This window comes from Triticum urartu, chromosome 7A, assembly GCF_056163025.1.
Source record: "Triticum urartu cultivar PI428250 chromosome 7A, HENAU_Tu73, whole genome shotgun sequence".
Classification (NCBI taxonomy): Eukaryota; Viridiplantae; Streptophyta; class Magnoliopsida; order Poales; family Poaceae; genus Triticum; species Triticum urartu.
The window spans coordinates 669,042,046-669,066,618 of NC_141879.1; the positions used below are offsets into that span (position 1 = coordinate 669,042,046).

The 24,573-nt window shown below is 50.3% G+C and overlaps 2 protein-coding genes and 1 long non-coding RNA gene across 3 annotated transcripts; 2 read left to right on the top strand and 1 right to left on the bottom strand.

Annotated features, from left to right (window-relative positions):
• The first annotated feature begins 9,486 nt into the window (after window positions 1–9,486).
• Window positions 9,487–12,739, top strand: LOC147961242 (uncharacterized). The gene is made up of 3 exons (XR_015611977.1): window positions 9,487–9,801; window positions 11,771–11,980; window positions 12,309–12,739. It is a non-coding gene; the product is annotated as an uncharacterized LOC147961242 (long non-coding RNA).
• A 1,704-nt stretch (window positions 12,740–14,443) lies between these two features.
• On the bottom strand, window positions 14,444–15,211 carry LOC147961243 (uncharacterized). Its single transcript, XM_087533729.1, has one exon. The coding sequence runs from the start codon at window positions 15,209–15,211 to the stop codon at window positions 14,444–14,446; it is 768 nt and encodes a 255-aa protein (XP_087389855.1).
• Window positions 15,212–16,080: 869 nt separating this feature from the next.
• On the top strand, window positions 16,081–18,555 carry LOC147961244 (uncharacterized). The gene has a single exon (XM_087533730.1). The coding sequence runs from the start codon at window positions 16,081–16,083 to the stop codon at window positions 18,553–18,555; it is 2,475 nt and encodes an 824-aa protein (XP_087389856.1).
• Window positions 18,556–24,573: the final 6,018 nt, after the last annotated feature.

Genomic DNA, 24,573 nt, shown 5'->3' on the forward strand with positions numbered 1-24,573 from the left:
TTCCTATTCAAGAAGCCGGTAACGGTCAGCAGCATCTTTTAACTCCACAGCCATCTTGGCAATTTTTTCTTTGCTCTCGCAATGTGCGGCCTGTTCGGCCCTTAACTCTTCTGCCGCCTGTAAAGCGGCCGCATTGCTACTCCTTGCTTGCTCCTTGGCTCGGGCAAGCTCCGCCCGAAGGGTCTCCACGGTGGCCGCTCCATCTGCAGTCACAACATATTAAAGATACTGGCATCATGCTGCTCTTATTATGTGACGATCACCAGAAAAATCATTCACCATGTGCCTCGTCAAGCCGCTTGTTGACAAGCACGATGTTGGCATCTGCCGCATCCAGTTGCCGCTTTAGTTCGGCAAACCCATCAGTCCGGCTAGCCACCGGAGCTTCAACCACCTGCACATAAAGGTGGTCTGGTTATTACCTGGGACTATGATCCTCCGTTTGCCGCCGTTTTCGACGACAACCAGAGTCTCAGGGGCTACTATCTACACAGGGAACATCTAAAAATGTGCAGTACTGTCAAAAATGTACATCATTTCACGTACCTCAAAACCCATCAGTAGACTCATAAAGGCTTCATGCAACCCGCTTTCGGCGGACGAAATCCTTTCAATCACCGTACCCATCAATGTGCGGTGCTCTTCTGAGATAGCCGCTTGCTCCAGCAGATCCCTCAGTACGTCTGACCGCACACCAGACGGTGCCGGACTCTTTTGATTGCTCCCTTTGAGAGCCGGATACTGAGGACTTCGGGTGGCCATAGGATTACCTTCTGGCCTTGCCGGATCAGGAGAAACCCTCCACGACGACACCTCGGGGTCGCCCGCTTCATGAGGCGGTGTGGCAGGGGGAGGCGTTTCGCTCTCCATCATCTCCGGAAGAAGATCCCCTGAAGACGAGCTCTGCTGAGAAGGGCTGAGATCCGAACTGCAAGATAAATACTTCGGTTATTTTCCTCAGAAGTAGAGCAAGATATCCTCACTATTATGTACCTTTTGATTACTTACAACTCGGTAGAGGGCTGATCCCCGTGCGGACATTGTACGGCAATAATACCCTCCGAGGCAGGACCCTCTGGCGGAGATTTCTTCTCCCGTTTGGAAACCTTAGTTTCCGGATCTTCAGAGGTAGTTCTCTTCCTTCCCCGGGGAGAGAGAATGTCAGATTCTTCCCCTTGGTTATCCTTCCTCGCGGAGGCGCTCATTCCCTCGATTGGAATAGGTAGCGATGGAGGCCCGCTTTCGCCCTCTTTATTCCCCCCTTCGCCTTCCTTGGAGGGTACTAGACAAGGTGTTGGCTTGAGCATCTTTTCCAGCACCGGATTGTCCAAGCCTTCAGGAAGGGGGGCCGAACACCGGATCATCTTCGCCTTTGTTATCTAGTCCTGGTCAAAGAGCGATTCTTCAGAATGATGTCATGATAAATAAAAGGACAGTGTGTTCGGCCATGGGATTACTTACTTGGGCAGCGGGGCGGTTGCAGCTCAGGCCCACGTCCTCGGTAGTGTTCGGACACTCTATTTGGGGCCCGGAGAATGATTTGTACATCTCCTCGTGCGTCATGCCGAGGAAATTCTGAATAGTGCGCGGTCCTTCTGGGTTGAATTCCCACATGCGGAGGGGCCGGTGTTTGCAAGGCTGGACTCGACGAACCAGCATAACTTGCGTTACCATAACCAGACTGAAATTTCCCTCGAAGAGATCTCGGATACGACTCTGTAGTATTGGCACGTCCTTGGCTGGACCCCAGCTCAACCCCCTGCTGATCCATGACATCAGTTGTGGTGGAGGGCCCGAGCGAAAGGTGGGGGCAGCTACCCACTTGGCACTTCGGGGAGCTGTGACGTAAAACCACTCCCGTTGCCAGAATCCGGACACCTCTGAAAAGGAACCCTTTGGCCATGGAGCGTCAGCAATTTTCTTATTAGAGCACCTCCACACGCTGCGTACTGCCCCTCGACCTTCTTCGGCTTCACATCGAAGGTCTTGAGCCACAGGCCGAAGTGAGGGGTAATGCGGAGGAAGGCCTCACAAACAACAATAAATGACGAGATGTGAAGAAGGGAATCCGGGGCCAGATCATGAAAATCCAGCCCATAATAGAACATAAGACCCCTAACAAAGGGATCCAGAGCGAGGCCTAGTCCTCGGAGGAAGTGGGAGACGAACACAACGCTCTCTTTGGGTTCGGGAGTAGGGACGACCTGTCCTCGGGCGGGCAGCCTATGCGAAATTTCGGCGGCCAGATATCTGGCCTCCCTCAACTTCTTGATGTCCTCCTCCGTGACGGAGGAAGGCATCCACCGGCCTTGAAGGCTGGATCCGGACATGATTGAAGGTCCGAAGCACCTGACCTGGGCTTTGGGTGTTAGAACTCGAGGCGGGGGAAGGATTCGATTGAGCACGGGAGGGAATAAAGAAAAAGCCTTGTCCCTTTATAAAGGGGATGAATATCAGGCGTCCTCCTCATGGCCGTTCGAGACTTACCTAAGATCTAGGAGTCATACCAATAGGCGCGGTTGGGTTACCTACGTTTGTATTGATGAGAATCCTGTAATAAGGGGAACGCGATCTCTGCTTCGACAAGACGTGTCAAGAAACCGCCTCGCGTTATGTGCGGGACTGGTTAAAGAAAAACGGTTCAAATAATTACTGGGCCGTGGCGTGATGTCATACTGCCAAAATGTGTCAGCAGATTAGATTTGTGGAAATATTATTCTCTCTACGGTGGTATGTTGAACTTATTTCGCAGGGTCGGACACTATCCTTGTATTCAAACTCTTCCGTGGTGTATTCAGAGGAGGAACCCGCCTTGCAATGCCGAAGACAACACTGCGCACCGGACTCATCGTCATTGAAGCCTGGTTCAGGGGCTACTGAGGGAGTCCTGGATTAGGGGGTTTCCGGACAGCCGAACTATATCCTTTGGCCGGACTGTTGGACTATGAAGATACGAGATTGAAGACTTCGTTCCGTGTCCGGATGGGACTCTACTTGGCGTGGAAGGCAAGCTAGGCAATACAGATATGCATATCTCCTCCTTTGTAACCGACCTTGTGTAACCCTAACCTTCTCCAGTGTCTATATAAACCGGAGGGTTTTAGTCCGTAGGACAACATACAATCATACCATAGGCTAGCTTCTAGGGTTTAGCCTCTCCGATCTCGTGGTAGATCAACTCTTGTACTACTCATATTATCAAGAACAATCAAGCAGGACGTAGGGTTTTACCTCCATCAAGAGGGCCCGAACCTGGGTAAAACATCGTGTCCCCTGACTCCTGTTATCATCCGCCTTAGACGCATAGTTCGGGACCCCTACCCGAGATCCGCCGGTTTTGACACCGACAACTACTCATCCCGGTAACCTCACGTCTGCCACTCCCGTTCATACTCCCACTCGTATCACCGTTGGTAACGGTTCCTCCCTACCCATTACTCACGTTGGTCATCTGTCTTTTCCTTCTACTTCCACTCCTATGCATATGTCTAATGTTCTTGTGTCTCCTGACTTAGTCACCAATCTCGTTTCTGTTCGTCGCCTTGCTTGTGAGAATCCTATAACTGTTGAATTTGACGATATCAGTTTTTCTGTGAAGGACGCCCGTACACGGATGGTGCTCCACCGATGTGATAGCCCGGACGAGCTTTACCCAGTGCATCCCTCCGGCGCCACCACCACCCGTCGCCCCGCCGCCTTCGCCGCTAGTGTCGATCTTTGGCATGCCCGTCTTGGTCATCCCAACTCCACCGTTATGCGTCAGATTCTTCAGAGTTTTTCCTTCTCATGTAATAAGGGCGACGATCACACTTGTGAGGCTTGCCGTCTTGGCAAGCACGTTCGTCTTCCCTTTAGCGAGTCTACAAACATTTCCACCTTTCCGTTTCAGTTATTGTATAGGGATGTTTGGACGTCCCCGCTTGCTAGCAACACGGGCTATTTATACTATCTGGTGATATTGGATGATTTTACTCATTATGTGTGGACCTTCCCTCTCCGTCGCAAGTCCGACGCTCTTGCCACACTCACCGCCTTTTATTCATATGTCACCACACAGTTTGGTCATCCTATTCTCGCCTTGCAAACTGACAACGGCAAGGAGTTTGACAACATCGCCGTCCGCAATTTACTTGCATCCCACGACACCATATTTCGCCTCACCTGCCCCTACACATCTCAACAGAATGGTCGCGCCGAGCGCGTCCTTCGCACGCTAAATGAATGTGTCCGCACGTTGCTCTTTCACTCCTACGTGCCTCCTCGGTTCTGGCCGGACGCACTCGCGACCGCCAGCCTACTCATTAACATTCACCCCTGTCGTTCATGCTGGAACTACACCTCTCACCAGCTCCTCTTCGGTGCGGTTCCATCTTATGATGGTCTTCACATTTTTGGGTGTCTCTGTTAACCTAGCACCACCTCCACTGCTCCTCACAAACTCGCGCCCCGATCCCTTCCTTGCATCTTTCTTGGATATCCTCCCAACACCAAAGGTTACCGGTGCTATGATCCAGTCTCCCACCGCGTTTTCACTTCATGGCATGTGTACTTTGATGAGCTCGTGTTCCCGTTTCAGCAGGTACCGTCACCTTCGGAGTCTTTTGCGGCGCGGTTCATCCCTGCCCCCACCTCTGGCGGACCGCCCAGCCACGCCCCGGGTCCGGCCCTGCCCGTGCTCCCCGCGCCGGCGGCCCCTGGCACTGCGGCTCCTGCCGCGGCCCCTGACGCAGCGGCCTCCTCTGCCGCCCCCGCCGCGGCCCCCTCGGCCGGCCCCGCTGCGGCTCCCGCGGCCGCCCCCACCGCGGACCCCGTCACGGCCCCCGTCGCCGTGGTCCCCTCGGCCGGCCCCGTTGTGGCTCCCGCAGCTGCCCCCGACGTGGCCCCCGCCACGGCCCCTGCTATGGCTCCCGTCGCCGCGGCCCCTGACACCGCGGCCGCACCCCTCACCGGTGTGGTCACTCGGGCTCGGACTGGGACGCTGTGTCCCAGCACGCGCTACCCGTCGGACGAGTACGCGTGCGCGACTTCTACCTCGACACCGTCCCTGCTCCCCACCTCCGCTCGCGCAGCCCTTCGGGATCCGAACTGGCTAGTTGCGATGCGTGAGGAGTTTGACACCCTACGGCGCAACTGGACATGGCAGCTTGTCCCGCGGCCACCCCGTGCCAATGTCATCACTGGCAAGTGGGTCTTCCGCCACAAGACTCGCCCCGACGGTTCTCTCGAGCGCTACAAGGCGCGTTGGGTGGTGCGCGGCTTTCGCCAGCGCGCCAGCGTGGACTTCACCGACACCTTCGCCCCGGTTGTCAAACCGGGCATGATTCGCGCTGTTCTCCAGCTTGCTGTTTCTCGCGCTTGGCCTGTTCACCAGCTCGACGTGTCTAATGCTTTCTTGCATGGTCATCTCGACGAGCAGGTGTTCTGTCAGCAGCCGACTGGTTTCGTCGACACCGCCTATCCGGACCACGTGTGCTTGCTCTCCCGTTCTCTATACGGGTTGAAGCAGGCGCCTCGGGCCTGGTACTAGCGGATCGCGGTCTTCCTCTAGCAGCAGGGGTTCCGGTCCACAAGGTCCGATGCCTCCCTGTTTGTCTACCACCAGGGCCCCGCCACCGCGTACCTCCTACTGTACGTCGACGACATCATCCTGACTGCGTCCTCGCCAGCGCTTCTTCAGCAGATCACAGCTCGCCTCGACATCGAGTTCGCCCTCAAGGACTTGGGGGCTCCCCACTACTTCCTCGGCATCGAGGTCGTGCACCGGGCTACTGGCTTCTTCCTGCACCAGCAGAAGTACGCCTACGAGCTTCTGGAGCGAGCGGGCATGCTTAACTGCAAGCCTGCTTCCACGCCTGTCGATACGAAGGCTAAGGTGTCCGCCGTCGAGGGCTCTCCGGCGTCCGACGCTCCCTTCTACCGCTCAATCATCGGTGCGCTGCAGTACCTCACACTGACGCGTCCGGACATTCAGTATGCTGTCCAGCAGGTGTCCCTTCACATGCACGCTCCTCGTGACACCCATTGGGCTCTCGTGAAACGTATACTTCGGTACATACGTGGCACCACAGCCATGGGTCTCACCCTGACGGCCTCGCCGGACACCAGCCTTGTCACCTACTCCGACGCCGAGTGGGCTGGGTGTCCCGACACTCGACGCTCCACTTCGGGCTACTGTGTCTACCTCGGGCCCTCTCTGATTTCATGGTCGTCTAAACGACAACCCACGGTCTCACGATCGAGCGCCGAGGCCGAGTATCGGGCCGTAGCCAACGCCGTCGCGGAGTGTTCATGGCTACGATAGCTACTTCAGGAGTTGCTATGTGAGGTCACCAAGGCGACGCTCGTCTACTGCGATAACGTCTCCGTGGTGTACCTCGCTGCCAACCCTGTCCATCACTGACGGACGAAGCACATCGAGCTCGACATCCACTTCGTCCGGGAGCACGTTGCACTTGGTCATGTTCGTGTTCTACATGTGCCCACCGATCAGCAGTTCACCGATGTGATGACGAAGGGACTACCTACCTCGACTTTCGAGGGCTTTCGGTCCAGTCTTTGCGTCACCGGCGACGCTTCGACTGCGGGGGGTGTTGAACATGTATACATGTACGTAGGTCTGGGTCCTGTATGCAGTATCTGTTGTATCTGTCTCCCTCTATATGTACGTGTATCTTAGGAGACAAGATATCGGTCGCACCCCTTGTACCTATATATATGTGTCTAGTGCATGATCAATCAATCATTGATACACCAAATCATTCTCTACAGCCATGGTCACAGCTCACAGGCCCCTTTCCCAGGTCAGACAGAGAGTTAATCGCTGCATTTCTCAGGTCTTCCTCGTACTGCAGCAGGAACATGACTGATTGTTTGATAGGTTCCTTTCCTTTTCCTTGCACCACGTCATCGCGAAGGTGCCAGCACCTCCAAAATAACATAAGTACCCTCGCTCTCATTTCTTCAGTTTCAGAACTCAACAACAACTGAAGCCAATCAGGGCCAGTACGCCGGAATGCATGCTCTGGAGGTATCTCCCAACTTTCTCTGAGTGCATCTCGTAATGCTCTGCTTTTTGTGCACTCCACAACAGCATGAAACTCATCTTCATCACTGCATCCGCAGATAGTGCAAGTAGCATCCAACTCTAGAGTTCGTCTGAATTTGTTCTTTTTTGTTGCTAGAGAGTTGGTAGCGATTCTCCAGCCAAAGATTCTTACTTTTGGGGGGACTTTGGACTTCCATGTGATATCCCAGATGCTCCGGTCTTGTGCCTCGCATGAAGAACTCGAAGGTTTCAGAGACACTTGGTCCGGACAAGACGCGGCCAGCTTATACGCACTCCTCACCGAGAAAATCCCGTTCTTCTCATAGTGCCAGGCGATGTTGTCCACTGCATTTGATTTCGGTATGGCAATCTTGCTGATTTCTTCTGCATCAAAATCATGGAAGATTTGGTTAATGAGGTCCGTGTTCCACTCTTTTCTGTCCTCGTACATTAACTGATTGACCCATCTAAGCCTCGTGCGCCTAGTGAACGCTACCATCCGTAGGCCCTCTCTTCGAGGAACCCATTGGTCCCTTTGGATTTGGATGCTCTTGCCGTTGCCCACTCTCCATATGATGCCTTTTTTGAGCAGTTCAAGGCCAGCCTCAATGCCTCTCCAAACAGGTGACGCATCCGATGCGAACACCGTATCAAGCAGATTTCCGTGCGGGTAGTATTTGGACTTGATCACTCTCGCGCAAAGACTATCCGGCTTTTGTAGCAGTCTCCAGCCTTGTTTCGCAAGGAGAGCAATGTTGAAAAGATGCATATCCCTGAACCCAATACCCCCTGCCCGCTTAGGTCGGATCATGTGGTCCCAAGACATCCAATGGACCTTCCTATGATCTTTTTCATCACCCCACCAGAAGTCTCTGATCATCTTCTCGTACTTCTCACAAAACCCTTTCGACGGGAGGAACACACCCATGGTATAGCACGGGAGAGCCTGCACCACAGATTTCACATGTACTTCCTTCGCTGCATAAGCCATAAACTTTTCAGAATAGTCATTGCATCTCTTTCCCAACCTATCCATGATTGGTTGGAAGTTCTCATCTTTCATCCTCCCTTCCGGGGTTGGTTACCCCATGTACTTGCTCTCAAAAGACGCCGCCACAACTCCCAAGATACTCTTGATTGCTTCTCTGGTCTCCTCCGGACAATGTTCGCTAAAGAGTAATGAACATTTACTCTCGCTCCATAGTTGTCCCGAACACTTCTGAAAGATGGTTAGCACTTTTTTTAATAGTTTCTGCTTGATCCGGGGTGGCCTTAAAGAAAAGCAAACTATCATCTGCAAACAGGAGATTCGAAATTCCGGGGCTGTTTCTGGAAATTTTTATAGGAGTTAGGTTCCCTTCATTAATCTCCTTGTTAATGAGGCTAACCATGCTATCCGCGACAAAAAGAAAAAAATATGGGCCCAGTGGATCCCCCTGTCGCAAGCCTCTCGAGGGAATGAATGGTGTTAAGAGTTCTCCATTGCATCTCACCGAGTACCTGACCGACCTGACAAAATGCATGACCCAAGCTATCCATCTCTGGCTGAAACCGTTTTTTGTAGTACTCCTTCTAAGAATCTCCAATCAACCCTATCATAAGCCTTGGCCAGATCCAGCTTGTACGCGCAATGGGTATTGTGCCTATTATTCGAGTGTTGGATCTTATGAAAGCACTCGAAGGCAATGGTAGCGTTGTCTGTAATCAAGCGCCTCGGGATAAAAGCGCTCTGGGTTTCTGAGATAATATCATCTAGAAACGGACGAAGACGATTAACTAGGCATTTTGAAATCACCTTGTAAATGACATTACACAAGCTTATCGGCCGGTAATCTTTCAGGGACTGGGGGTCTTTTCCTTTGGGGATGAGCACGATCACTGTGTCGTTTAAACCTTCCGGTAGTATACCATTCTCAAAAAAATCTTGCACTCCTTTCACCACGTCCTCCTTCACCACCTCCCAGTTTCTTTGATAGAAACGAGCCGGAAGTCCGTCGGGGCTGGGAGCTTTAAGTGGCCCAATCTGAAAAAGCGTGTCACTGATCTTGTTTGCAGAGAATGACTTTGTTAGTGTCAGGTTCATATCCTCCGTAACTTTAGTATTCACAAGCTCCAATAATTCAGAGGGGTTCACATCACTATCCTTCTCGTACAGATCCTGATAGAAATTCCTCATCATCTCATGTATTCTTTCTCTACTTTCCATCCAAACACATGTACCATCTTTTAGTCTGGATATCTCATTTTTCTTTTTCCTCCAGGTCGCTTTGCCTTGGAACCATTTAGTATTCCTGTCCCCTTCCCGCAGATAAGTGGCTCTTGAACGTTGTCACCACATGAGCTCCTCCCTTAGCAGTAGCTCGTCCAGTTCGGCCGAACATTTCTTGATCCTTTTTTGTTGCGCGACCGAGAAAGGCGCATTCCACAAAGAGCCATAGCTGCTGCTACTTTCTTTAAAACTGAACCAAAATCTTTCTCAGCCCAGTTTTTCAATACCTTCTGAATATCCTTAATCTTTGCTCCAACCTCCTGCAGGTTTGCAGCCTCGCCTGTTTTCCTCCATCCATGAGCGATCGTATCCTTTAGAGAATCAACTCGCTCCCACATATGTTCATAGCGGAACGGGCGTTGGGCACTCTTACTGACTGGTCGCCATTCCTTGCGACTCCCAAAACGCAGCAGCACAGGGAGATGATCCGATCGGGACGTGCAGATGTGCTCAATCGACGCCTCTCTAAAATATTCAGTCCATTCAGGTGATGCTACTCCTCGGTCCAGTCTCGCTCTCGCGTTTTTCAGACCATCCTGCTTGTTGTTGTAGGTCCAAATAGGCCCTTTGTAACCAAGATCAAATAGATTACAATCTGAAAGAACTTTCCTGAAGTTCTCCATCTGCCTCTCAGAGTCAGAGCGTTTTGCCATAGAGATATGTTCCGTTTGCCACATTGTTTCGTTGAAGTCTCCCATCATTAACCATGGCGCTTTACTGTTGAGGTATGTCTAGTTAATATAGAAGACTTAGTAGCATATGTAGGTGTCTCTGGTATGTGAAAATCATGAGTCTTAAGCAATGAAATAGCCTTAAGACCAAGTCAAGAAAATCATGAGTCTTAAACAATGAAATAGCCTTAAGACCAAGTCAAGACCAAACTCCACGCCGCCTCCCAAAAAGCTAGGGTTCCTTCGCCTCCCGCCAGCGGCGCCGCCGGTCCGCCTCGTCTCCTGTGGCCTGAGGGCCATGGCGGCGGAGTGGATCCCGCGGTCCTTGCCGGTGGGAGGGCTCCGTTTTTAGACCTTTCTTCAAGTTTTGTTACGGTTTGTGTCTTGCTCAGAAAGACGAGATGTCGGCGGCTCTTGAAGATGGAATAAAGGTCTTCCCGCCTAGTCCTCGTTTCGGTGGTGCGTCTAGCATTGTTGGTGGGTGTGTGGAGCTCCGCTGTTGGGGCTAGGGCATGTAATATGATCGGTAAGGTGGTCCTATCTTGAGTACGTCATGTAATCCGAGGGGGGGAGGGAGTCTTAGAGCATGTATAATGATTGCTAAGGTAGTCTTATCTTAAGTCCGGCATGTAATGCAGAGAAGATAATAAAAGATGATGTACTACAGGTCATTTCGCTTATATCTAAGAACTGTATATCCCTACAAAATAATAATAATAATACTTCCTTTGTTCCTAAATATAAGTCGATTCCAATACATATCATATCTTAGAGTGTTGATAAAAAAACGTTTCACGCTGGGAATCCCTGCTTGGGCCGGCCAATGCAGTAAGAACCCTCTATACTGCACTCTGCGTGCTGGGAGACGACACAGCGTGCCTGTTTGGGCCTGCCCATGTCCGGTTGCCTATTTGTTAAATTTCATTTCTTTTTATTTTCTGTTTTCCTTTTTCGTCTTTGCTTTTCTACTTTAAATTATTTGGGACTTCAAAAAGTTTCCTAAAATTTAAAAAATATGAATTTTGAAATAAAATGGTTAATAATTTATAAATGTTTGTGGATTCATAAAATGTTTGTGATTTTTAAAAAATGTTTGCAATATTGAAAACAAACGTCCGGGAACAAAAAAATATATTTTTCAAAAATTCATGTATTAAAAAATGTTAATGAAATTGTACAAAATTTCGCCAATTCAAAAAATGTTCATCAATTTAAAAATATCCTAAAAGTTCAAAAATTGTCCATGACTTACAAAATAGTTTAATGATTCATAAAAAATCGTGGATTCAAAAAACTATCATGCATTTAAAAAATGTTTGTTAAATCAAAAAAATGTTTGTGAATTAAAAAAATTGTTCCACCAATTTAGAAAAGAATTGTTCGTCGATTCTAGAAATGTTTGCCTATTCAAGTAAAACGTTTTAAAAAAAGTTCACAATTTTTTTAAAAAATGTTTGCAACTAGTATGAAATGTTTCATGAATTCAATTTTTTTCATGATTTTACAGAATGTTCAAAAATCTGTGAAAGTGTTCACGAATTTGAAAAATGTTCACGATTTCAGATATGTTCATGAGTTTGAAAAATGTTCATGAATACCAACAATTGTTCAAGATTTCACGAAAATGAGAGTGATAATGTATCTTTGGTGATACAGCAAAATGTGGTCATGACCATCGAAGATTATGATTTTTTTCTCCCGTTGCAACACACGGACCGTTTTGCTAGTCTTACTTATGCTAACACTAACATGCAAGAGACTCAATCTTTGCTCTGATGTGTGTAGTTTGATTACATGGTGATTCTCGGGTTCTGCGCCTGGAATTGAGGGCGTGCACGCGAACCAGCTCTGGCTTCCACAATTTGAATGTGACTCATTTAACGAAGATAGCACTCTTGACGCCACAAAGGCCGCCCGGGAGAGAGCAGTCAGGACACACCCCAGCTGCCCTGCTCTGAACGTCATCTACCAGCTAAGCTAGGCCTCTTCATTCAGGTACGTGCAAGCTAATTCTTTCACCCCAACATTTTAAGTAACTCCCTATATTGGTAGCACTCCTTTTTTAACTGCTCAAAAAAATTCTCCTAGTGTAGTAGTATTAGTTGTTGACTGACCATTATTTGTCTAGTTAACTTGATCATGCACAGCTTACGATGATACAACTTTTTCTTTTTCTTTTTTGCCCTCTTTTACTTGTTGGCAAGCTATGCAAGGAAGCTTATAAGCTCTCATCGGTTACAAATAGTTTTGACAGTTTAGTTTAACTTGGTGCATTGCTTGTGGTCACTCCTGAATTCTAATGGCACGTTTCAATCATTTTCAGTGCTAGCTACTATTCAAGTTCAAGGATCAGGAACTTCAGGAAGACAAGAGGCTATAGTCTAAACAACGAGTAGGGCATTTTGGAGACCGAGCTCCATGGAGCCCTTTATTTTGAAAAAATCAAAATTCATAAATTTTAGTTTCAAAAAATTCTGAAAATAAATACACATGTACTCAAGGATGTAAAGTGTATGTGTGAAAAAAATTCCGGATGAAATACCTTGAATCGCGAGCTGCACAAAAACAACAAAATCATGGCGTTTAAAGATGAACAGTATGGATGCTAAAAAGCCCCAGATTTATCTTTTTTGTGTAGCTCACGTTTTAATGTATTTTGACCTGAAAATTTGCACACATGTACATTATATATCTACTAGGTATATGTGTATTTATTTTTAGAATTTTTTGAAACTGAAAATTTTGAATTTAAAAGTTTTCAAATAAAGGCCTCCATGGAGCTCGGTCTCCGTTTGGCATTTTCGCTAAACAATGAAGTATATAGTTTCTTTCTCAGTGTACAACTAGTAGTTCAGATGTCACTTAGTACGCCAGATTTGTGCATTTAAATGATATAAATTCATATTTCTGGATCATCCAAAAATATTTTCTCTTCTTTTTGTAGTGATACTTCTTTTCCAAACCGGGCCAATCCCTTTTCTATTAATAGCATCAGCAGGAAACCTAACCCGCGCCATTGTGTCAAACAACTACCGGCTTCGGGAGAAAACCAGGCCAATCCCTTTTCCACTAATAGCATCAGCATGCATAACCACAATAGATACAAGCGAAGTCATTCAGAAGCTTGTTCAACAGAACCGTCGCCAATTCGACGTCGTTTTCGTACGGTGGCTTGGCTTGCCCAGAGCGTCCACTGCGTGATCTGCTCCAGGAACAGTTCACTGTCGCCCAAGACGAAGCAGTTGAACCATTGCCGCACGGAGAGGGCTACCGCATCAGGACACTTGCCTGTTCTGTGATCAGCACGAGGAAACGATTAGCCACCTGCTCATGGAGTGCATTTTCACGAGAGAGGTTTGGGCCAAGGTGTTCAGGGCCATGGACGCTCCACACGGGGCCCCGCATGTCGATGAGCCTTTGCCAGATTGGTGTGCCAGGCATGAGACCCACGGGCGGCCAGCGAGGACAATGCGGATCATGTTCCTTCTCGTCATGTGGGAGCTTTGAAAGCATCGAAATGCCATCGTCTTTGACGGAGCGACAGCCATCCTTCAGCAGATCATGCACTGGATTGCAAGCGAGAGTAAGGTGCGAAGACACGCGGGTTTGCTAGGAGGGGAGTTAGACGTGCTCTTTGCAGCGACACTCGAGTGGGCTAGCCGCGAGTAGTCCGGTATAGGCTATAGGAGGCAGACGGCGCAGTAGCGCCTTGCAAGCTCTCGTGTAACCAAACCACGGAGGGTTCTTCCCCTTTTTCTTCTTTAATATAAGATACGCACACTCATGGGTATCTGAGAAGAAAAAAAGTTGAACCACTGCCGCATGCACGACGCGGCGCATGTCCAGGTCGTATCGTGCGCGCCATGGCGTTCCACACCCCCTGGCGGTGGCGTGGTGGACGTAGTCGGGGAAGATGTGGTCCGGGAGCGTGGCGAGGATGTGGCCGCGGTCTTCGTGCGCCTACACTTCTTCTTCTTGACTGCCGCCACGCCATCATCAGTCAGGTGGCCTTTGGAGTCTTGGAGAGCGCGGCGACGGCCAGCATTTGGCGCATGGTGAGCACGTGGAGGCGCGCGGTGGAGCACCGACTCCTTCCACCGGAGGTATCCCTCGGCGGCGTCCAGCTGCTTGACCTCAACGACGGCGACACCATTGCTCACTCAATCAGTATCTGACCAGAAAAAAAAACAGCACCAGCAAGCTAGATATGCACGGTGCGTGCACTTTCACAAGCAGCAGCTGGTGCATGCGCAGCAAACAGTGCGCCTTCAGTTCTTTCTGTGTCGTAGTTGGCGATGGACTGATGAATGCCCTGCTCAACAAATGCCATGCCGCCGCCACGGACTTGTCGCCAGTGCCCTGCATGCATGTGCCGTACGTACCTACCATCATGGCCAGCTAGCCCGACCTTGCTCTCCTCTTTTCTTTTTCTTTTTTGAGAACCGCCCTTTAGGCATTTTATTCATTTAGGCGGGACATATCTGATCGAACAGCCTCGACCAGAAACTCAGGAATTACATGAAACAAGACAGACATAGTATCTAAATATAAAGCCTGCTTAGCAGTCAGGTGGGCAGCTGAATTAGCTTCCCTTGCCGTCCATCGCAGTTCAAACCCCTGAAAACTTGGGAGATAGGTGCGCATCTCCCTCAAGATCGTACCACCAGTGGATCGATCATCACCTTGCTTCCATGCTTCAAACACGGCCTGACAATCTGTCTCAATAATGACATATTGCAGGTCATTTGCACTAGCCAACAACATTGCATCTCTACATGCAATAAGCTCTGTAGAGAAAGGATCAAGTGGTGCCGTGTATTTGATGCACTGCCCCAGTCTGAATACACCCTGTTGATCCCTTGCTACTATGCCCACTGCTGAACACATATTAGTCTCATGTACTGCTCCATCAGTATTCATCTTCACCCACCCCTGAGCTGGCGCCTCCCACTTCTGCCTTTCTATGGATTTGACAGCAGCGGTATTAGGGACGTCAATCGCCATAATGAGTTCTCTAATTAATTCCATTGATTTGATCGGCTGGTACTGAATCTCATTATGCGTATACTTGTTACGGTTCGTCCAAATTGCGCACATGACTGACACCATAACTGCTGCATCTTTCCTTTTAAACACCTCATGGTCCAGTATATCCTTAGACCATGTCAATGGGTGCAGTCTCGGTACTGTAAGGCCAAAAAAATCCTTGGCCGCCTCCCAGAACATCAATGCGTGATCGCATCGGACCAGTGTATGAAATAGGGACTCATCTTCGCTACCACACATTGGGCATCTACTGCGTCGTCCGCCGCATTGAGCTTGAATCGTTGGCGATGCCTAGCGGGGCGACTGGGGCGACGGCCTGCGGGGCGACTGCGGGTGCGTTGCCGGGTGCCGCCGGCGATCGACGACGGGTGGGGGGCGGTTTTGGGCACTAGCTGGTGCCGACGAGGACGACCCGGATGGGGACGCGGACGAGGCGCCGCCATCATCGCCGTCGCCAACGCCTTCGGACCAGATTAGACAGGATAGGGTTGCACAAGGGAGAGAAGGAGGAGATGGTGCGCCGCGTGGTGCATCGTCGGACGGCGGCGACGGCGGTAAGGCCTTGGAAGGGTCCTATCCCGAAGGTCAGTCTTCCTAACCTTACCATTTTTTATTTAATTCGGCCGGAATCTTGGACTGTTGTTAAGAGGAAGAAATCGAGAAAGGCGGTGGCGGTGGCGGCGCCGGCACCAGCGATCAGAGAGATCGGCGAGATCCGTGCCGATAGGACTCGTCGTTTGAATTTGCTCTTGGGCCTCAGTGGCTCCAATCGGGCAACGGCTGACTTGGGCCGGCCTACTGATGGGTATGTGGCCCATAGCGAGGCAGCTCCTCTTGGACCGTTAGCTGGGTATGTGGCCCAGCCTAACGTGGACTCCGTTTGGGCGACTGAATACGTGGGGGCTGTTCCCTGCATGCGTGCGATCGATCACGAAGGTGCGTGCGATAAGCCGCCGTTGCTGTGCCCTAGCTGGATTCGTAGGAGAGGGACGCCGGGGTTTCGTCCTTGTGGCCCGGGGAGAGCGGCGCGCATTCCTCCTCTCGGGTCCATGGCTGGACGTGGAGCTGCGGCGCCGCCCGCCAAGAAGCCGGCCAATGCTGTAGTTGGTCGGGGTGGGGCTGCCGCGCCGTCGGGCGGGGCGGCACAGCCGCCGACTGCGAGTGCGGGGCGCGGGGCCCTGGGGCCGCTTGGCCAGAGGCCGCCGGCGAGCAGTGTTGTGCCTACGGGTACCCAGGGTCGCGGCGTCGGCCACGCGGGCGTTCGGTCGCCGGGGCATGTGCCCATGCATGCTACGGCCGGAAGGGGAGGGTCCAGGCCTCCGGCACCGACTGCGGCGTCCGTGGCTCAGTCAGCTGTGGGTCGCGGTGGGCCTCGGCCTCAGGCGCCGGGTGTGGCCGGCGTAGCTGCCGCTGGCCGGGGTGGTGGTGTGGCCCTTGGGGTTGTGCCGGCGCCTACGGGCGGCCAGCCTCAGGCCGCACCTCCGCCGCACTATGTCGTAAGGCCACCTCAGAACCGGTCGCATGTTCCGCCCCGAGGCCAGTGGGGAGACGATGGACATGATGCGTATGGAGATGGACAACATCGTGGTTCCTCTTCCGCAGGAGGAGGTCGTGGTTACGCCTGGCAGAGTGACGGGTCTACTGAGAGACCGTTCCTCGGTCCTCCCGGTGGATTTGTCGAAGGAGCCTCAGGTCCGGACAACCGCCAGAGAGGAGGCTACCACGGACATCGTGGGGGTCGGGGTGGCCATGGGAGGTATCGCCGACAACCTCCGCCCCCGGCTGGTGGTGACCACGCGGCGGCGACCATGGAGACCGATCACGCTCAGTCTACGGACCTCACTACCCAGGCGATGGAGGTGGTGACGGCCCTGGCTAGTGTGGAGGTACCTGCTTCCGGGACGGTGGCTGAGGTTACTGACAGGTCTGACTCTGAGAGGGTGGCCAAATGGGCGCGTAAGAAAGAAAGGATGCTTTGCTACCGTTGTGGTGAGAAGGGCCACTTCATTGCTGAGTGTGTGGCGGAGCTATGTGAGTCGTGCGGCAAGCCAGCACATACATCTGGGGATTGCCCGTTTTTGCGTGACCAGGCTCCGGCTCTGACAATGTATGGAGTATATTGTGCGGAGCTGATGTTCTTTGAGTCCCCAGCAGCAAGAGAGATTTCGGAGGAGACTCAGAGTATGACCACCGGGATTGTGAAAGCGACCCAGGGTGAGGTGACTGAGGCTCAGATTGTGCGGAGGCTTCAGGAACTGGCACCGGGTGAGTTCCAGTGGGAGTTGGTTGCTCTCGAGGATAATGTTTTTAGGGTGGATTTCCCCTCTGTGGATGATTTGCAGAGACTGCTGAGCTTCGGTCTGTGTAGGGTTCCTGGCACAAAGTGCATCCTAGAGTTTCACGAGTGGAAGAAGGTGGAGCCTAAGGGCAAACCACTTACGCAGGTCTGGTTGAGGTTTTTGGGAGCCTCGTCCAAACCGTTGCAGGATGTTCGTGTTGTGGCCAGCATGGGTATTATGGTTGGGAAGACGGAAAGAGTAGATATGGCTTTTACTCGAGCTCATGGAGTAGCCCGGCTTCTAGTGAGTGTTCTGGATATTGAGTTTGTACCGGATAAGGTCAACTGGACTTATAGGGGAGAGGTTTCCCCGCTTGAGATTGAGTTTGAGGACTCTGATCTGTTTGCTGAGGCCATTAATGGGAATGACGTGGATATGCACGAGGGTGACGACAGTGCGGGTGCTAGGGGGGCACCGACTGAGGAGTCTTCGAGGGAGGGGACTAACGGTTCTGGCACCAGTGCTCAGTTGCCCGGGGTTGGGTCCGGGGTTGAGCCGGCACCTTCACCATCGGTGCCTATGACTTCGCTGAGGTTTGGGTCCTTCGAGCCAGCCTCTGCCCCTCCCAGACTTTGGAGCGACAGGGTGGATTCTGATGATGTGTTCGAGCGTACGCTCCCTTTGTTGGAGTTTGAGGGAGCTGGCGGGTCTTTGCCTGGACCTATGGAGACGGCTTCGTCGCCGAGGACTTTGGTTGGAGCTGGGGACGTTGAGCCCTTGGTTGCTTCACCTCCCCCTGTCTCACCTGTGGTCGAGGTTCCGGAGATGATCTCTACGCCCGAGTTGGGGCTTGGGGGAGGGGAGTCGGGGCAGGTGGCCTCGACAACTCCCATCTCTCTACCGTCACCGGTGATCCAGGTCTTGGAGGCGTCAGCGGGTGTTGCGACAGCTCGCCCGAGGCAGGTGGCCTCGGCTATTTCGTCACCGGTGGCGGCGACGGTGCCCGTGACCTCTGTGGCGCTGGGGGGGGGGGGGGGGTTCAGGGCAGGTGGCCCTGACTCCTCCTTCTTCTGCGGCGGTCAGGAGGACCGTCTCGCCGACGACGCCGGCGCGCCACTTGGCGCCGAGGGATGGGGCAGGAGGAGGGAGCGGGCAGGTGGCCCCAGCTGTCCCGTCTCTTGCCCTACCCATGGGGCACTTGTCCGAGGGGCTTGGGAGCCCGCAGCCGCCTCCTCTGTTTACTAGAGAGGAGGTAGTGGCCTTTGGCGGGATCCCGGACCCGGTCTCGACGGGGAGACGGATGAGTGCTCGCGTTCAGGAGCTTCCGGAGGTGGATGACATGCAGCAGCGGTGCGCTATGAGGGCGGCCAAGCTTCACGATGCTGCGATATCTTCTGGTATGTCCGTCAACATATCTAATTCTTTATTGCATTTTCCTCATAAGGAGATTATTAATAATGCAAACCAATTAGAAGTTTCACTAGGTGTTACTGATAGTGAGATCTCCAATTCGGTGAATGATATGTTAGATTTGGAGGCGGAGCGAGTCTTAGAGACTATTCGTAATCTTGCAGCGGTTAAACCCATGAATGATGAGGAGATTGAGGCGTTAGGGGTTAGGGTGCTAGATAATCTGTGTGCGGATCTAGCACCTTCTAATCATGAGTCGGAGGACGATGATGTGCCCCTAGATGTTGCAGCTGTTAGTTCCGTTCAGCCCGGTTATGAGGACCGGGCGATAGAGCCCACTAAGCCAAAGCGTAAGTGGAAACGGAAGATTTATCCCGATTCTGCAGTTCGTAGGAGTGCTAGGATTCGGACTACTAAAAAATTCCATGACGAAATTGTTGGGGAACGTAGTAATTTCAAAATTTTCCTACGCACACGCAAGATCATGGTGATGCACAGCAACGAGAGGGGAGAGTGTTGTCTACGTACCAACGCAGACCGACTGCGGAAGCGATCACACAACGTAGAGGAAGTAGTCATACGTTTTCCCGATCCGACCGATCCAAGCACCGTTACTCCGGCACCTCCGAGTTCTTAGCACACGTACAGCTCGATGACGATCCCCGGGCTCCGATCCAGCAAAGCGTCGGGGAAGAGTTCCGTCAGCACGACGGCGTGGTGACGATCTTGATGTTCTACCGTTGCAGGGCTTCGCCTAAGCACCGCTACAATATGATCGAGGTGGAATATGGTGGCAGGGGGCACCGCACACGGCTATGGAACGATCACGGGGATCAATTGTGTGTCTAGAGGTGCCCCCTGCCCCTGTATATAAAGGAGCAAGGGGGGAGAGGTGCGGCCAGCCTTGGGGCGCGCCAGGAGGAGTCCTACTCCCTCTGGGAGTAGGATTCCCCCCCCCCCAATCCTAGTTGGAATAGGATTCCTCAAGGGGGGAAAGAGAGAGAGGGGGGCCGGCCACCTCTCCTAGTCCTAATAGGACTAGGGGAGGGGGGAGGCGTGCGGCCACCTTGGGCTGCCCTTTTCTCCTTTCCACTAAGGCCCATGAAGGCCCATATGGCTCCCGGGGGGTTCCGGTAACCTCCCGGTACTCTGGTAAAATCCCGATTTCATCCGGAACACTTCCGATATCCAAATATAGGCTTCCAATATATCAATCTTTATGTCTCGACCATTTCGAGACTCCTCGTCATGTCCGTGATCACATCCAGGACTCCGAACAACCTTCGGTACATCAAAATGCATAAACTCATAGTAACTGTCATCGTAACGTTAAGCGTGCGGACCCTACGGTTCGAGAACAATGTAGACATGACCGAGACACGTCTCCGGTCAATAACCAATAGCGGGACCTGGATGCCCATATTGGCTCCTACATATTCTACAAAGATCTTTATCGGTCAGACCGCATAACAACATACGTTGTTCCCTTTGTCATCGGTATGTTACTTGCCCGAGATTCGATCGTCGGTATCCAATACCTAGTTCAATCTCGTTACCGGCAAGTCTCTTTACTCGTTCCGTAATACATCATCTCACAACTAACATATTAGCTGTAATGCTTGCAAGGCTTATGTGATGTGCATTACCGAGAGGGCCCAGAGATACCTCTCCGACAATCGGAGTGACAAATCCTAATCTCGAAATACGCCAACCCAACATCTACCATTGGAGACACCTGTAGAGATCCTTTATAATCACCCAGTTACGTTGTGACGTTTGGTAGCACACAAAGTGTTCCTCCGGTAAACGGGAGTTGCATAATCTCATAGTCATAGGAACATGTATAAGTCATGAAGATAAGCAATAGCAACATACTAAACGATCGGGTGCTAAGCTAATGGAATGGGTCATGTCAATCAGATCATTCAACTAATGATGTGACCTCATTAATCAAATAACAACTCTTTGTTCATGGTTAGGAAACATAACCATCTTTGATTAACGAGCTAGTCAAGTAGAGGCATACTAGTGACACTCTGTTTGTCTATGTATTCACACATGTATTATGTTTCCGGTTAATACAATTCTAGCATGAATAATAAACATTTATCATGATATAAGGAAATAAATAATAACTTTATTATTGCCTCTAGGGCATATTTCCTTCAGAAATATGAAAGGAATCTTTTGGAATAGCAGAGGTCTGAAGGACTTGGCTAAAAGAAGGTTTCTTGCTGAGGCTTCTCTGGAACATCGGTTAGATTTTATTGTTCTATCGGAAACCGGTAGAGATAATTTTGCGCCGCAGTTTCTATCCTCTCTTGCGGGTGGTATTGATTTCGATTGGCATTGCCTCCCTCCACAAGGAAGATCGGGAGGTATATTACTGGGTGTAAGATGCGATCCCCTTGAAGTCCGGAGTGTAGTAATGGGCGACTTCGCGGTAAAGTTTCGAGTTAGGTCTAAAGTTGATGGGTTCAACTGGACTTTGCTGGCGGTTTATGGTGCCGCACAGCCCGAGCTTAAACCGGAGTTTCTGGCGGACCTTGTTCGAATCTGTGGGTCCGAGCAGCTTCCGATTTTGGTCGGGGTGATTTCAATATCATTAGGAGGAGAGAGGAGAAAAATACTGATAACTTTGACGGCAGGTGGTCGTTTATGTTCAATACCATTATTGAAAGCTTGGATCTGAGGGAGATAGAGCTTTCTGGTAGAAAGTTTACCTGGGCTAATACTCTGCCAAACCCGACATATGAAAAGCTTGATCGAGTTCTCGCGAGCGTGGAGTGGGAACAAAAGTTCCCTCTTGTTACGGTGCAAGCTCTTACGCGGGGAATTTCCGATCACACACCATTGTTCGTCGACTCAGGGGAGCCGAACCATATGGGAAACAAAAACACCTTCTCATTTAAGATGGCCTGGTTCGAACGCGAGGGGTTCTTAGACCTCATAGCCAGGGAATGGGCTAAGGGTGTAGGAGGTAGGACGGCGGTCGAGCGTTGGCAGAATAAAATTAGGCATTTGAGAAGTTTCTTGCAGGGTTGGGCTAAGCACCTCAGTGGGGTGTATAAGATCGAGAAGGATAGGCTCCTTTCTCTTGTACAGGCCCTGGACATAAAAGCTGAACCCACGATTTTGCTGCCTCCTGAGCTCCAGGTTAAAAATGAGTCGGAGAAGAGGTTGAAAGAACTTCTCCGCGAAGAAGAATTGAAGTGGGCTTTGTGAGCTAAGGTCCGCAAAGTGGTCCAAGGGGACGCGAATACTCAATTCTTTCACCTCATTGCTAATGGTAAGCACAGAAAGAAGCGGATCTTTCAACTTGAACAGGATGAGGGTACTATTTTAGGTCAGGATAATCTCAAAACCTATATTACCGAATATTATAGACAGTTATTTGGACCTCCGGAGGATAATTGTGTGTCCCTCGGTGAGTCCAGGACTGAGGATGTGCCTCAATTGTCTGATGCCGATAATGATATCCTGGTTGCCCCATTCTCAGAGAAGGAGGTGTTTGATGCTATTGCACAAATGAAAAACAATAAGGCTCCCAGACCGGATGGGTTCCCGGCTGAGTTCTATAAAAAGTGCTGGCACATTATTAAGGGGGATTTACTACCTATGTTTCATGATCTATTCTCTGGACAGCTTCAATTATTTCACTTGAATTTTGGAACTATCACATTGCTCCCTAAGAAAATGGATGCTATGAGAACTGAGCAGTTCAGGCCGATCTGCCTCCTCAATGTTAGTTTCAAAATCTTCACGAAGGTCGGGACCAATAGGCTCACACAGATTGCGCATTCTGTGGTGCAACAATCCCAAACTGCTTTCATGCCGGACAGAAACATCCTTGAAGGGGTGGTTGTTCTTCATGAAACGCTCCATGAAATCCACTCCAAAAAATTAGATGGAGTAATTTTTAAGGTGGATTTCGAAAAAGCGTATGATAAGGTCAAGTGGCCATTCCTCCAACAGGCATTGCGTATGAAAGGTTTTGATGAAGCCTGGCGCCGGCAGGTCGAATCCTTTACGCAAAAAGGGAGTGTGAGAATTAAAGTGAATGACGATATAGGTCATTACTTCCAGACACATAAAGGTCTCAGACAAGGAGATCCGATGTCCCCTATCCTGTTTAACATTGTGGTGGATATGTTAACAATTTTGATAGGAAGGGCTAAGGAGAATGGTCAAGTGGGTGGTTTGGTACCTCATCTTGTTGATGGAGGTGTATCCGTCCTTCAATACGCTGATGATACAATCATCTTTATGGAGCATGATTTGGCCAAGGCGAGAAATATGAAGCTGGTGTTATGCCTTTTTGAACAATTGACCAGGTTAAAGATTAACTTTCATAAGAGCGAGTTGTTCTGCTTTGGTAGAGCCAAAAACGAACAGGAGTCTTATAGGCAATTGTTTGGGTGCGAGTTGGGGAGTTTACCTTTCTCATACCTTGGTATTCCGATACACCATCGTAGACTGACAAACGGAGAATGGAAGTGCATCGAGGATCGATTTGAGAAGAAACTGAGCTGCTGGAAGGGTAAGCTCATGTCTTACGGAGGCCGTTTGATCTTGATTAATTCGGTGCTCACGAGTATGCCTATGTTCCTCTTATCGTTCTTTGAGGTCCCGGTTGGTATTAGGAAAAGACTAGACTTCTATCGGTCGTGTTTCTTTTGGTAGGGTGATGAACTTAAAAGAAAATACCGGCTTGCTAAATGGGACATCATCTGTCGACCGAAAGACCAAGGGGGTCTTGGTATTGAAAATCTTGAAGTTAAGAACAGATGCCTTCTTAGTAAGTGGTTGTGGAAGCTTTCCTCCGGGACTGAGGCCATGTGGGCGCAGATCCTCCGCAGCAAGTACCTCCAGACTAAAACATTGTCCCAGGTCATAGTCAGGCCGACTGATTCGCCTTTCTGGAAAGGACTAATGAAAGTCAAACAATCAATGTTCAATAGGACGAGGTTTGTTATTGAAAACGGTGCAAGTACACGTTTCTGGGAGGATACTTGGCTTGGCGACTCACCTTTAGCCATTCAATATACATCTTTATATCGGATTGCTCAACGACGTGAGGTGTTCGTGGCAACAGTATTTCAATCTATCCCCCTTAATATTCAGTTTAGACGGTCCTTAGCGGGCAATCGTTGGGAAGAATGGTTCCATCTAGTTAGGAGACTAATGAAGGTTCAACTTTCTCACCAACCCGATGGATTACGCTAGAAGTTGACTAGATCTGGAGTATTTACAGTTAAATCAATGTATATTGATATTATTAATTTGAACTCCATTCCAACTTCCAAGTTTGTCTGGGCTGTCAAAGTTCCTTTAAAAATTAAAGTGTTTATGTGGTTTGTCCATAAACAAGTTATTTTAACAAAGGACAACTTGATAAAGCGTAATTGGACAGGACCTACTAGGTGTAGTTTCTGTGATCGGGATGAGACGATTAAGCATCTATTCTTTGATTGCCCGTTGGCCAATTGGCGGACGGTCCATATTGCTTTTAATATTACTCCACGGAATTCTGTCAACGCATTATCTGGGACATGGCTTAATGGGGTTGAGCCTGACTTAGCAAGACATATTCGGGTTGGAGTTTGCGCTTTGTTGTGGACTATCTGGAATTGCAGAAATGATTTAGTTTTTAACAGAACATCACGGATTCATTTTTTGCAGGTTATTTTCCGAGCTACAGCATTGATCCGTTCGTGGTCGCTACTCACTTCGATGGAGGCCAGAGAGCATTTGGTTACTGGATCTATCCGTTGGAAGATGGTAACTCGGGATATTTTCAACCGGTTTGGATGGCGGTCATGTAATAGGATAGGCAATTAGTTTACCTATCTA